The sequence below is a fragment of the Photinus pyralis genome, unplaced genomic scaffold (assembly GCF_008802855.1).
Source record: "Photinus pyralis isolate 1611_PpyrPB1 unplaced genomic scaffold, Ppyr1.3 Ppyr1.4_LG5, whole genome shotgun sequence".
Lineage (NCBI taxonomy): Eukaryota > Metazoa > Arthropoda > Insecta > Coleoptera > Lampyridae > Photinus > Photinus pyralis.
In genome coordinates, this window is record NW_022170596.1 from 6,918,107 (window position 1) to 6,931,704 (window position 13,598).

General features: G+C 34.7%; 1 protein-coding gene across 1 annotated transcript in view; it reads left to right on the top strand.

The window, feature by feature from the left end:
- Positions 1-13,342, top strand: part of LOC116171598 (netrin receptor UNC5C-like) — a gene marked incomplete in the record, with an annotated part of 91,844 nt that extends 78,502 nt beyond the window's left edge. The window contains 3 exon segments of the mRNA XM_031488535.1: positions 3,811-3,957; positions 9,008-9,265; positions 11,162-13,342. Of these exon segments, the coding sequence (XP_031344395.1) occupies positions 3,811-3,957; positions 9,008-9,265; positions 11,162-12,633 (1,877 nt within the window).
- Between the last annotated feature and the right edge of the window lie 256 nt (positions 13,343-13,598).

A 13,598-nucleotide genomic window follows, 5' to 3' on the forward strand; every position in this document is an offset into this window, starting at 1 on the left:
TGCATTTTAATGAGCATTTCGTCTGTGTCAAAAGCTCTTTCAATTCTGTAGAAAATTTCCATGGCTAACATGATTTTTCTAATGGAATTTATTGCCGAATTTTTGATAAAATAATGAGAAATACAACTGAAAATGAACTAATTTATATATGATACTAATTCATACCTATTAAAATGTTAATTAACGTCTGCTATAAAATAAAACAATTTAATCCAATACTAATGTTTTCCTTTTTATTATAGGTACCTAATACGACACAAAGCTCACGATCAAACAGCACAATTGAAGTTTTAACCCAGAAATCCATTTTTACCGAAAATCTACCAAAAAAGTTCCAAAATTGACTGGAACACTTTCTAGTAGATTTTAACCTGTAGAATCTATGAATCTAAAGATTATTTTTACAAAAACGCCCTTACGAAAGTCTACCGGAAAGATAGTGGTTGCAGACCAACCGGAAATGGCAATATGTAATAGATTTTTGCCTCTAGAACTCATAGACGAAGAAATTTTCACGTTCCCATGGATATATCAAAAGAATAAGTCAAAAATCGATATTTATAAAAAATAAAGGATTGAGTTGTTGCAGGCCGATATTTTCTAGTATAATATGAAGTATGAAGCAATTTTAATCCGAAACCAGATCTTTTACAAAGGTAAACGATGAGTTAGTATCGCAAGTCTATGTTTGCAACAGATCATTCTCTAGAATAGAATTTGTTATACTGCAACTCTGTACTTTCATATCCTATTTACGTTCTAAAATATGAATATCAAATTTAAACTCAAATTAAACATGATATTTCATAACCGTGTCGTACAACAGTTGGTCTTATTGTGAGAAACTCCGACGAAAAGCATCTGCAAAATGATGTCTAATTATGACGTTTAAAAAGCGTCATTTTTCATCACTCAGTCTTTTTATAACTCACAATTAACCAAACTATTCATTTGCAAACATTTTCATTTGGTTACCTTCGTCACGTCAATTAGTTGTGAAGATGCAATTTAAAGTGTCAATAATAAAAAAAACGTTTACAAATTATAAAAGGTATAATTTCGTAGTAAGGGCTTATTACCACAATTCACGAACCGCCTACGTATCGGTGCATGCGGTTAGAGTGGTTTTTCTCATTACTTAGCTCGTACCTAGAAAATTACGTCGAGGTAACTACTTTAAATGATTGCCAATATTCGACGTACGTAGGTAAAACCAGAAAATCGTTCCTACAACATGCATAATATGCAATACCGAAAGGAAGAATCTTGGCGCCACAATTATTAATTTTCTATCGACCAAGTACGTTGTCGTTATTAAAGTCGTTGTACTTATTAATTCGTATCAATTTTCATTAATCTTTGAATGGCATTCGTTAAGATAAATAATATATTTTAAAAGCTAAGTGTATTTGAAGTGTAACATGCACGTATAAGACCCCAAAGCGGTTTGGAATGAATAGTGCCATGCATCACCGAAACCCTTCTAACGTCTACGGCACTCACTCGTTTCACGAAAAATGCAATGTCCATCCCAATAGCGGTCCAGTTTAATTTTCCTCGGTCATCTCTGTAATTTGTCCGATATTCCAAACCCTTTGAAGGGGAATTTCCAATTGAATGTAAGCTGCTAACGAAATTTCGCAAATGCATACGTTATATATAGAGTGTACGCATCCCCATCATATATTAATTAATCATTTTCGTGAATTCCGCCTCATCTCGGGCGCATTAGAAAACTTTGTACTTAATTACGGCTTAACCAGTAAAAGCGTTTTATGAAACTAAGAAACTAATCGAACAGGATACATAAAATTTTTTATATCTCTCAACATAAATTTTAATGTTGTCTGGATACTTTAAGAGCACTTAAGATGTTTTCTTGATTAAAAAGAATGCAATCAAAAGGAAAAGCTTGTCAAAGCGGAATGATTTGTACATTGAAAATTAGTACAAACAATAAATGATTTTAAAAGAAATTTCGATGCTATTGGAATTGAATACAAAATTTCGGAAATGTTGATTACGTGACCTTTCGGATAAATGACAAAATTTTAGGGGTAAAACATTGGATGAATACGTAACAACGCGTATACGGCATTATTGGACATTAGGTAAAAGCGACACATTCACGAAACAAGCCGGTTACCATCTGTGGATTGCGAAAACGCTTTGGGCTTCCACTTATTATCCCTTTTCTACGTCCTTTTTATCATCTGACGCCTTCGTTACGCACCTTTTCTAAAATTTATGGATGAAATTTACGATTGTTTCTTTGACGCCCGTTTTTGTGTCTTAATTTAATTAAAAATGTTGTTTCTCATTAATGAAGAGCCTCCAAAATGGAAAATCCATCGATATATTTAAATGCAAATGGAGTTTATCATCCCCCTTCAATCATTCCCTTTTGTTATTTAAATACGGACACGTCAAGCAACAGAAAATATTCAACTATCCTTAAATCGTATGGGGTCAAATATTGAGGCTTGTTTTTAATTAGATGGGGCTTTGTTTCCGCATCGGAGCGATTAAAAATGATGCCTGAACATAAGTTACTTGGAAAAGCGTGCAACAAACATTTCCTCCATTTAATTTGAAGCCAGAAAGCGAAACTTGAGAGCTTTAAAGTGCAGTGGAAGTCGACACTACAGATAAATTTATACAAGATCGACCTCGGTAACCATAGACATGTATAATATGATGCGTCTGTTGTAGGTTCTATTCATTATACCTTATAAAGCCCTCTAATTTTAAAAATTAGCTGGAATTTAAACCCTTCCAAACTTCAGGTCAGAAACTTCCTTTCAGCATCGCAATATGCACTATTTTTAAATCCTCAAATGTTGCCAATCAAGGTAAATTAACATAAACTGTAATTTGGTATTGGAGACCGTCCTCATGGGGGTCAGTATACAGTATACACAAATTTTAAAAAAAACAAATACAATAAAATGCATAGCCATATACTTTTCATCAACCAGTCGTGTACCGAGTTTCAACAAATTAATATTGCTGAAAACAAATTTTGTGATGTGGACCAGCGAAAGAAAGCTATTTTCAATACAACACGAAAAACATTAAAAGACTGAACAGTAAAGCTGGCATATTTATTGTAAAGTAATATGCAAAATATGCAAATGTAAATGTAATATATTAAACCTTTCAAAAGATTTGCGAACAAAGTGGCCGGCTACAATTTCCGCATTTGTCGTTGATTCCGGTACAATTTTTTACGTCTCAATCTTCATTATTGGTTCAGAAATTTCTAATGAACCCGCACGCATTAGAAATCCAAATAATCAACTTTAAAAGGAACCCTTATAACGCAAAATCACGTTCGCGTAAAAAGGACTCGCTAAAAACTAGCCTGAGGGTTTAAATTTCCTGCCTTGTATTTACACATAAATATCCCAATTGAATTTTCGAGCGAACTTCGGGAAATCTAAAATCTGTTTACAATTTTTTTTCCCTTAAGCAGCTCCGAACAACCTGACGTCTTTATTATTTCCGGTTGACCGCTTGCTTCTTATAGATGGGGGTCGTAGGGATTTCTAGTTAAAGGGCTAATATTAGTACTCCTTAATTATGATTCTTGTCTTAATGGTGCAAGTCGGCGGCCCCTTGTGGCTCACACTTTGGAACACCAAAAGGGACAAGAATGGTAATTACAAACGCGGTTACAATAATCTCGATTTAGTTGCAAAACTATAAAGGGGTTAATCTCAGCTGTTACATCTGTTATAGGGCATGTTAAACGCCTTTACTTAAAAAACGGCTTTGCACGTTTGGTAATACCTTTTTTCTTTGTTACAGCAAATCTGGCCGATACACAAGCAGATTTAGCCCTTTACATCGGACTTACGGTTGCAATATTTCTTGTGACTTTGTTATCCTTCTTTCTTGTGAGATTTTATCGTAAAAAGGGACATCATCAATCCTTGTATAATATGGCAGCTAACGGTAAGTACACAACACCGATAAATTTTTTACACGCCAATTCTGTTTGTTTAATAATCATTTTTCCCTGGAAATATCAAAGCGCCAAGAGGAAAGTGCATTTATAAGAAACCTCATAAATAATTCGATCCCCATTACCAGAAGCTCGCGCTTAACAATTTGCTAATTTCTTCATAAATATCACTGCACAATTAGCAAACAGAAATGTCATCAATTTCGGCAATGATAAATGCACTTCGCGGTAGTAATTCATCACATCAACCTGACAACAGTTATTTACAACCCTCAAAGCCAAAGTAGCACTATTGGGCGCGTAAGCAACGAAAATAATTTTTTTCTCTAAAAAACGGTTTGAAAATAATTTAAATTTAGGGTCGTGCGCTTTTAAATGACTCTTACGTTACATTTTAGACATGTTGAAGATTAATGATGTGTCTTAACTTTACAAGATGATTTTATGGCGTATTACAGCTAAAGGAGAAGACGATTCACATGTTGAAAAATTTCTTTATATAGTACGTTTATACGAACACATGCTCCTTTCTAAATATAACCTTTGTATTCCATTTTCATTAAAATGCTTTTTAACACTTTAAAATAAGACAGTTTCAATAGTTCTAATGATCAAAACTATCCGGTGCCAACTAATTTGATCTACTGTATTCTACAAAATAAATACATTGGTTTCATGGGGTACGGTGTGAACTGAAAATATCATGTAGTTTTACTGTGAAAACCGAGGTGAAAACGAAAGTTGGAAAATTTAGGGTTAACAGTGTACTGAACGATAATTTCGTATTTCCAATTGAAAATCACGTATAGCGTTAGGGCAAATGATATAGGCCTTCGCAACTATCAATTAGTGAAAACGTATACATTTGCTATAGATTCAAAAGTAAGCACTCAGTAGATAAGAAGGGCTATTTCGTAGTAAAGATGTGCAAGAGAAAGGAAATCAATGAGTAGGTAACAAAAACTAATTACCTTATACGATATAGGAGAGACAGTACCAAAATTATGTTCGAATAAATTGGAAATACGAAAAACTGTTGGAAAGGGCTTTGAGTTAGTGTATTATGTGACATTATAACTAAGCGAATATCCATAGAAGCACAAATGAGCAAAACTGGATTGTATAGAGAAATTGACCAACTGTTCTGTTTTTATTCCAATTATCCTTCTTAAACGAGAAAACGAGGTAAGTCACAAACTAAAAATGATCCCATTTTAAGGTAATTTCCGAAATGACGATTATCGATTCGTCAGAATTCAAAATATTTCATTTCCGGCGAGCACGAATTCTAGTGTTACCTAAGACACTTAAAAGCCGAGTGTCAGATTTGATTTTAAACCCTCTGGAATTACAATCCTGTTTCAATGCAAAATCGAGGATTTACGAAACGTGTTTTCATTTTAGAGCTTATGACTCCGGGTGCGTTTACTACAGTACTTTGATTTTTCATTATTTTAATACTTTGCCATAGTTAAAGGGCCATGTACTCATTTATTGTGATGGATTAACGTAGTATTATGTACGTGACGCAGTTCATTGTAATATCTCAAAAAAGGAATTTTGTAAAATATCGCTACGTAGCCGAAACTTGTCGATTCCACTTTAGCTAATTATCACTCAAAGCTTGCTCTAAGCACCTAAAATGTACGCATTGCATGTTTACATTTTTCCCTGAGAACTGAGACCTACCATCAGAGCTGGGCAGTATTCGATTTTGTAAATACTTTTTAGTATTCAAATCCTTTAAAGTATACAAATACTTGGTAATTAAATACTTTTATGGAAGCAGTATTTTATTTATTTATTTATTTATTTATTTATACTTTATTAGATAATATTTACAAAGAAATTCTTATCTAAGAGGGTATTTGTAACTCAAATACTTTCACAAATATTTAGTATTCGAATACTTCGCAAGGTATTTGAATACTTACCCTTCCTTTTTTACCAAAAATCGACTGCACCAAAATTTCTCGGGAAAAGACTTTTTCTTATTAATTTTGGTGCGTAGAATCCAAAACAATTCGTACTTTTTCGATCAGACTTCTCAATCAAAAGTTATAGACTAGAAACCAATTTCGAAAGAAATTTCAAAGGGCTGTAACTTTTGAACTAGTAGCCCAATCTTGGAACTGTTTGAAATTATGGATTCTACAGGCCACATTCTATAAGAAAATTTTTTCCGGGTCGATCTGAGACAATTTTTTTTTCGGGGCTCAAAAAAAGGCAGTGTATAACCTTCCTTTTTTACCAAAAATCCACTGCACCAAAATTTCTCGGGAAAACACTTTTTCTTATTAATTTTGGTGCGTAGAATCCAAAACAATTCGTACTTTTTCGAACAGACTTCTCAATCAAAAGTTATAGATTAGAAACCAATTCGAAAGAAAATTCAAAGGGCTGTAAATTTTGAACTAGTAGCCAAATCTTGGAACTGTTTGAAATTATGGAATCTACAGGCCCCATTCTATAAGAAAATTTTTTCCGGGTCGATCTGAGATAATTTTTTATTCGCGCCTCAAAAAAGGGCAGTGTATAACCTTCCTTTTTTACCAAAAATCGACTGTACCAAAATTTCTCGGGAAAACACTTTTTCTTATTAATTTTGGTGCGTAGAACCCAAAACAATTCGTACTTTTTCGATCAGACTTCTCAATCAAAAGTTATAGACTATAAACAAATTTCGAAAAAAAATTCAAAGGGTTGTAACTTTTGAACTAGTAGCCCAATCTTGGAACTGTTTGAAATTATGGAATCTACAGGCCCCATTCTATAAGAAAATTTTTCTCCGGGTCGATCTGAGACAATTTTTTATTCGGGCCTCAAAAAAGGGCAGTGTATAACCTTCCTTTTTACCAAAAATCGACAACACCCAAATTTCTCGGAAAAACACTTTTTCTTATTAATTTTGGTGAGAAGAACCCAAAACAATTCGTACGTTTTCGATTAGACCTCTCAATAAAAGGTTATGGACAAAAACCTAATTTCGAAAAAAAATTCTAAGGGCTGTAACTTTTGTTCTAGTAGCCCAATCTTCAAACTGTTTGAAATTATGGATTCTACGGGCCAAATTCTATAAGAAAATGGTTTTTTCCCGGTCGATCTCAGACAATTTCTTTTCCGGCCTCAAAAAAAGGCAGTACTTTTAAGTTATTCAAATATTTGAGAACAACTTAGAAATGTTTAGGGAAAGTTTCCATTGTCACAAAATCAAATATAAAAATCCGATACATCTGAATACCGAACTCGATAGTCTACGTAACTTAAAAACAATAGGGACCTTTCTTATATCCTTAAGACCATGTGTACCAATTTTCAAAGCGATCGCACGTTTCTAAACAAGTTATCATGCACACGGACAAACGGATGGTCAAAAATGGATCTGTTCCAAAATCGCTAAGATTAATTTCAGAAAGGCGTACGTATCATGTGCACGACGTACGATCGCTTTGAAAACTGGTACACGTATTCTTAAGGATATAACTGGTATAAGAAAGATCCTGGTAGGTACCTCCTATATAATAATATAATAATACGCTTTTACTCCCCTTAAATTTGTACATAACAATAGAAATATAAAAAAAGCTAACCCCATACAAAGTATAACTTAATTTTTTAAGTAGTATTAAGCCTTTTATCTAGTATACTATTTTAAATTTTTAATGTATTTGAGTGACAAGTATTTCAATACTTTTTACTGTATTCGAATACTTTTCAAAGTATTCGAATACTTTTTATAGTATTCGAATACCTTTGATAGTATTAGAATACTTTTGAAAGTATTCGAATACCTTTGAAAGTATTCGAATACTTTTGAAAGTATTCGAATGCATTCTAAAGTATTTGAATACTTATTTTTTTAAGTATTTGAATACTTTTCAATGTATCTGTATCTAGTATTCGCTTGTGCTGGACGTAAAAGTATTTAGTATTCAAATACCTTTGATTTGTGTAAAGTATTTACTATTTAGTATTCAAATACTTTTTGAAAGTATTCTACTCAGCTCTGCCTACCATTCAGGTGCTCTCGACTTGTGAAGCAAGTGGAATTGTTCAAAAATTCAAGATGTGAGAACAAGGCCGATTGTTTTAGACCCAGGGAGTGGAGAAAACGGATTTCATCCCAAAAATAAAATGACCGTTGTACAATGTTGCGATAGTTACCCTCTAACCAAGAAACAATATGTACTTAGTAAGTGACAAGGAGAACCTTTGCTTACATTTTCTCCACATTCTTCACGATGTAGATAAATATGCTTAGAAGCAACATCCATCAATAATAGTCTGTATATGCTTTAAAATTGTTCGGTGTCATTTCCGTAACCGCGCACAAATTAGGAAAACAACTCAGATTTCAACCTTTTTGTTTGCCTAAAATGATTTGATTGATATAGATTGATTGCAGAAAGATTGAAGCTGACAAGAGCAAAGATGAATTGTAGTAGGGCTTTCCTTTCAGCGCAGTCTAGTGAAATGCCAATTAAAATAATTTCGAATTTTTTTTCGCGTGACTTACAGTTTCCTGCCCAATGCGGAACTGAAACCTATTATTAATCGCCGAACTAATGGAAAGGACCAAATATTAATAGTTTGCCCCAATTAGTGTTGTACGAAGGTATGATATATGATTCGAATAAAATCTGAAACATTTTAGTAATGCCATCAGTCGCTCGCTTTAATGTCCAATTCGTGGTGAGCCATATGTTTTCCATTTGGAGATTCGTAAACCTCAAGAATAATTTTAATTGGGCAACGTTTATTAATCATAACCTTATAATTAGGTAAATTCGAAAAATTGTAGCTCGCATACACGCATTTGTCATTTACATTATTATTTATATCGCGGCTCATTTATTTCTGTATGTGAAATTATTTAAATGCTTAATTTGAGCCCTAATGACTCCTTATATTAGCAGATGTTGGGATAGCTTTTTCACTATGCGCGCACTCCTTCCGTTTATTAATTGTCGGTGAACATTACTCAACCGAATTATACCGATAAACGTGGAATACTAATTGCTGTTTTTTTCTCGTTTTCAGAATACCACCCAGAGTTCTTTCCGGAGCACGACAAAAAATCCCTATCGCTGCAACCAGATTTGACGCAGACAGTGCCCCCTTGCTACGAGTACCCCTATACTACCCCTGCTACCTCAGTTACGCGTTCTGTATCAGAACATCATTACGATGTACCCCATTTAACATCTGCGAGTGATATACAGATGTCACCAGCGACAAGTTCGACGCTGGAGTCGTCGAGTGGGAAAAGGAGCCAATTGAGTGGTCTCACTAATAACTGTAAGTATAGGCGTTGGGAGAAAATGGGAATTTGACGTATTAATTCCTCCATTTGGTCAGATGGGTATAATTTTTAAGTAAAGTATCCAAGGTAAAATACTTTTAATTACTTTACTTAGTTCCTAATTAATATAATTCGAACCGTTGGAAAAAGGGCTCAGCTCAGTGGTGGATTCAGCAGGGGGCAAAGCCGACACACCCAAAAAGGCTTGGAGAAAAGGTAAAAAGCACCCTTTTAAAAGTTTAGGCAACGTAATTTACAGTATTTCCATTACATTCCCTACTTTCTATCTTTCTAAAAATGTGCACTACGTACAAGCTGTTCTCCGTAACCGTAATTGGGAGGTGCATCTTTGCGACCGAAGTTAAAAGTTCAGAATGTGCAGTCCTTGAAAAGTTTTCCTGGATCCGCCACTGAAGTAGCTTCTATTACCACATCTTACAATGGTCTTGAAGAGACATATGTATATCTGAAGAACAAGAAATTTGTGATTCCCCAGATTCGCGATGGTATTAGATGCACTGATTTGCAAATATGAGCTTGCAGTCTTCACCAACGGACCCTCATGAATAATTCAGAAATAACATGATTCAAAAGCGGAACCCCTTGAGACGCCAGATCCTTAAGAAAGAGTCCTGGATTGTTTTTTTATGAGTCACGCAGCCATGATTCTTTCTTCCGTAATAATCACAGTCAATAGAATATACATCTTCAGCATGTTCTAGAGAAATTAATGTTCAAATATTGGGTTCTCTAATTATTTTAAAAGCAAAATTGTATTTAAGGCTCTTGTAGACAGCAAAATCACACGTCCCTGCATATCGCCACCTTTCATTTTTCATATACAAGAAGAGAAAAAAGGATTATAGAAAAATCAACCCTTCCTTTTCAGTTAGAATTTTAGGAAAATTGAAGAGCATGCAAATGTACAGATTCAGAATTTTTTCTCACAAAGAACCTAAAATAACTAGGTAAATCCAAAAAAGTTCTCTAATAGCTCTCGTAATTGTTTTATGGGACCTACAAAATGATTGTAGCTTTTAGATTAGTTTATAAATGTCACAATAAAATAAAAGTGTTGGATAATTAATTGAGAATGAATTTTACACTTAGCTTTATATAGTCGAAGCATGAAATTGTTAAAAGTTGTATGTTGTAAAACATGTTATAATAACAATTTTAATTTCCTCCTTTCACAATATTTTTAATATTTTAATATCCTTATATATGTTCACATTAGAGTCGTATAGAATAAATTGATTATGTCTGGTGTTTACAATCATAATAAACATTAATATAGAAATAATGTTAATAACACAACACTTAAGTTTATTGTACATAAAAAAATAATGAAAAATATAACTACGAAATAAATATGATGTTCCTGCATTTATGGATACCAAACCTCTCTGTAAGGCATGCTGAGAAAAGTCAAGTACAAAACATGTCAAAATATGTATTGTAAATTAAACGGTCAACTGTAACTACTAGAAATTGGAAATGAAGTCAGTTTATATACAGAGAAAGAATAAAATGCAATTCTTTGGTTGGAATTGAAATTAAGCCCTTTCATGCCAAAAGTAATAAAGTTTAAAGCGGAAAAATGAAAATGTGATTTCAATTACATTTTATGAGTTGTGATTGCAAAGGTATTTTACTGTTAAACGAATTAAAGTTTACAATGTAATAATGTGTATTACCTTAAATACGAATGCGTTTCAATCTGTTATGTTGGATCAATAGTTCGCGTAAACTAATTAAAAACTGTAGTAATTTCTTGTTATTCGCAAGGCCCTTTAATTTTCCCGCTTCAAATTTAAATTTCACATCACTTTTAAGTAGTAATCTGTAAATTATTTCGAATATCTCTAATATCAAACTGAAATCTGTTTCAGCCGATTCAACCTACGAAGTAGCGACGGAATCTGTAACGCTACCGCTTCCTGCGTTACCGGCAGCTTACGCCGTCACCCCGGCGACGTCAGGAAACTATACGAGCGCCACAGTGACGCACATCGGCGCCTATCTGAACCTACCCGAAAGCTGCGTCAGTCTCCTAATCCCAGATGGCGCCGTTTCAAGAACGCGAAAGCACGACATATTTCTGTCAATACTGAACGAAGACTGTTTTCGACCAAAACTTGCCGAAAATATTACGCAACTTAGCCCGGTCGTCTCTTGCGGCCCTAATATTACAATAAACAAGGCTGTCGTATTAAAGTTACCCCATTGCGCCGACTTGGCAATGCACAATTGGTCAATTTCGATCCTCCAAAGTGATTGCAGTGACTCTCAATGGCAAACGGCGGTTACGTTGGGACAAGAAACGATTAATACTGAAGTCTTCTGTCAATTAGATAACGACGCCCTTTATTTAGTTACCGATTCCCTTTCGCGATACGTCGCTGTTGGCCATTCCGTCAACGGATTTGCGGTTAAGCGACTGAAGCTCGCAGTATTCGCCCCTAAGTTATGTTTTCAATCCTCAGCCGATTATAGTGTGAGAGTGTACGTTCTTGAAGACACGGATAGCTCGATGGAGACCGTTTTCGGGCAAGAAAAGAGATTGGGTGGTTTTCTCATGGACGAACCGCGCGTTATTCACCTGCAGGACGGCGGAAATAATCTCTGTTTAACTGTGGAGGGCATAAGCGAGGGTTGGAAGGCGAAACCGAGCTCGGACTACCAAGAAATTCCCTTCCGCCATTTGTGGCAAGCCAACAGTAACAGCTTGCACTGTTCCTTCACTCTAGAAGCCTACGAAATGAACCCCAACTTGAGCTTCACCATCATTGTTAACCAAAAGGGCTTTAATAACCACCAAACCTTTCGTGTGTCCTGTAAGGACGACAACAATTTCACGCATAGGACCAGTTCTCCATTTGTGCCAAAAATCGTAATACCGACTGACTCGCCTCGTTCGACCGTCGAATCGAATAAGTCGTCCAAGCATGACGATCACACGAATACCCCTAAAAGTGCCAAAAGTTTTAAATTAGCGACGCAAGACGATGCGGTTTCGTCGAAGCTAGCGAAAAACTTGATTCTGACCGACAGAGGCGTTTCAACCTGCGATGACTTCTCATTTAGGCTAAACCGGCAGGTGAAGAAGCACATATGTCAGTGCTTAGATCCCCCAAATGCAAGGGGCAACGACTGGCGCATGCTGGCGCACGCTTTATCTGTTGATAGGTATATTAATTATTTTGCAACTAAGCCTTCGCCTACTGAATGTATATTAGATCTATGGGAGGCGAGGAATAGGCAGAGTAACGCGTTGACTGAACTGGTTAAAATTTTTAGGGATATGGAGAGATACGATGCAGCTTCTATTTTAGATAATAGCTTAGGTCCCAACTGGTTATAAATAATTATTTTGTGATTAGCTTGTAAGTGTTTTGTTATTTGTATATATGCATAAAAGTAAAAGAGGTACGAGTTGATGCAGGATGTTGTTTAACATGATGATGTTTGTTATATTTGTAACTCTGTGATCCACGCCAGAAGAGCAATTCGAATGTGATGTTGCTAAAAATATTTAAGGAGAGAAGATGTTCTAGACTGTTCACTTTCATCTTAGCACACAACTCACTTTGACCACTGCATCATTATTATTATTTTCCCATGGTCGCCGTTGGCGATGGAGACGACAGTTAATTTTGGACGAGTCGCTCTTCTGTAATGGCCTACAGAGAAGTTATGTGAAATTGTTTAATTTTTGAATAGGGGACCACGGGACCTTTAGAAATCGTGCAATTCGTGGTTTCAATGGAAACAGGAACACTTGTTATATAAGGCACTTAATATGCTACTGTAACTATTGATGTATTATATAAAAGTAGAATTATTAATGAAGATGCGGCATTTATTAAACGAAAAACCACACGTACTAAATGTAAATGTAGAGTTTTATACAAGATAAATCAAAAGTAGTTTTTTTAGAAATATATATAGACTATTTGTACAGACTATATTATTATATAAGTTGCGAATAGACGGAGTTTTTACGTTGAAAATGTACGATGTATTTTAGAAATATATTTAAACGTGTATATAGTGTCAAACAAAAAAATACAATGCCATTTTTTATAACGAGGTTTTATTTTTACATTCCTTTTATTACAGTATAGATAAAATTGAGTACGCTCGGAAGAACCCTAACGGCAATGTTGGCAATATGACAGGCCATAAAATAACTGTATGTCCATCTAGAGATCTAATAGAATTGAGATCGCCACCTTCGATATTAAAGTCCCCAAGGATTCGCTTTCCTCCACTTTATAAGTCTATTTAGTTAGTATGAAGCTTAAAAGGTTTAAAATAAAATAAAGG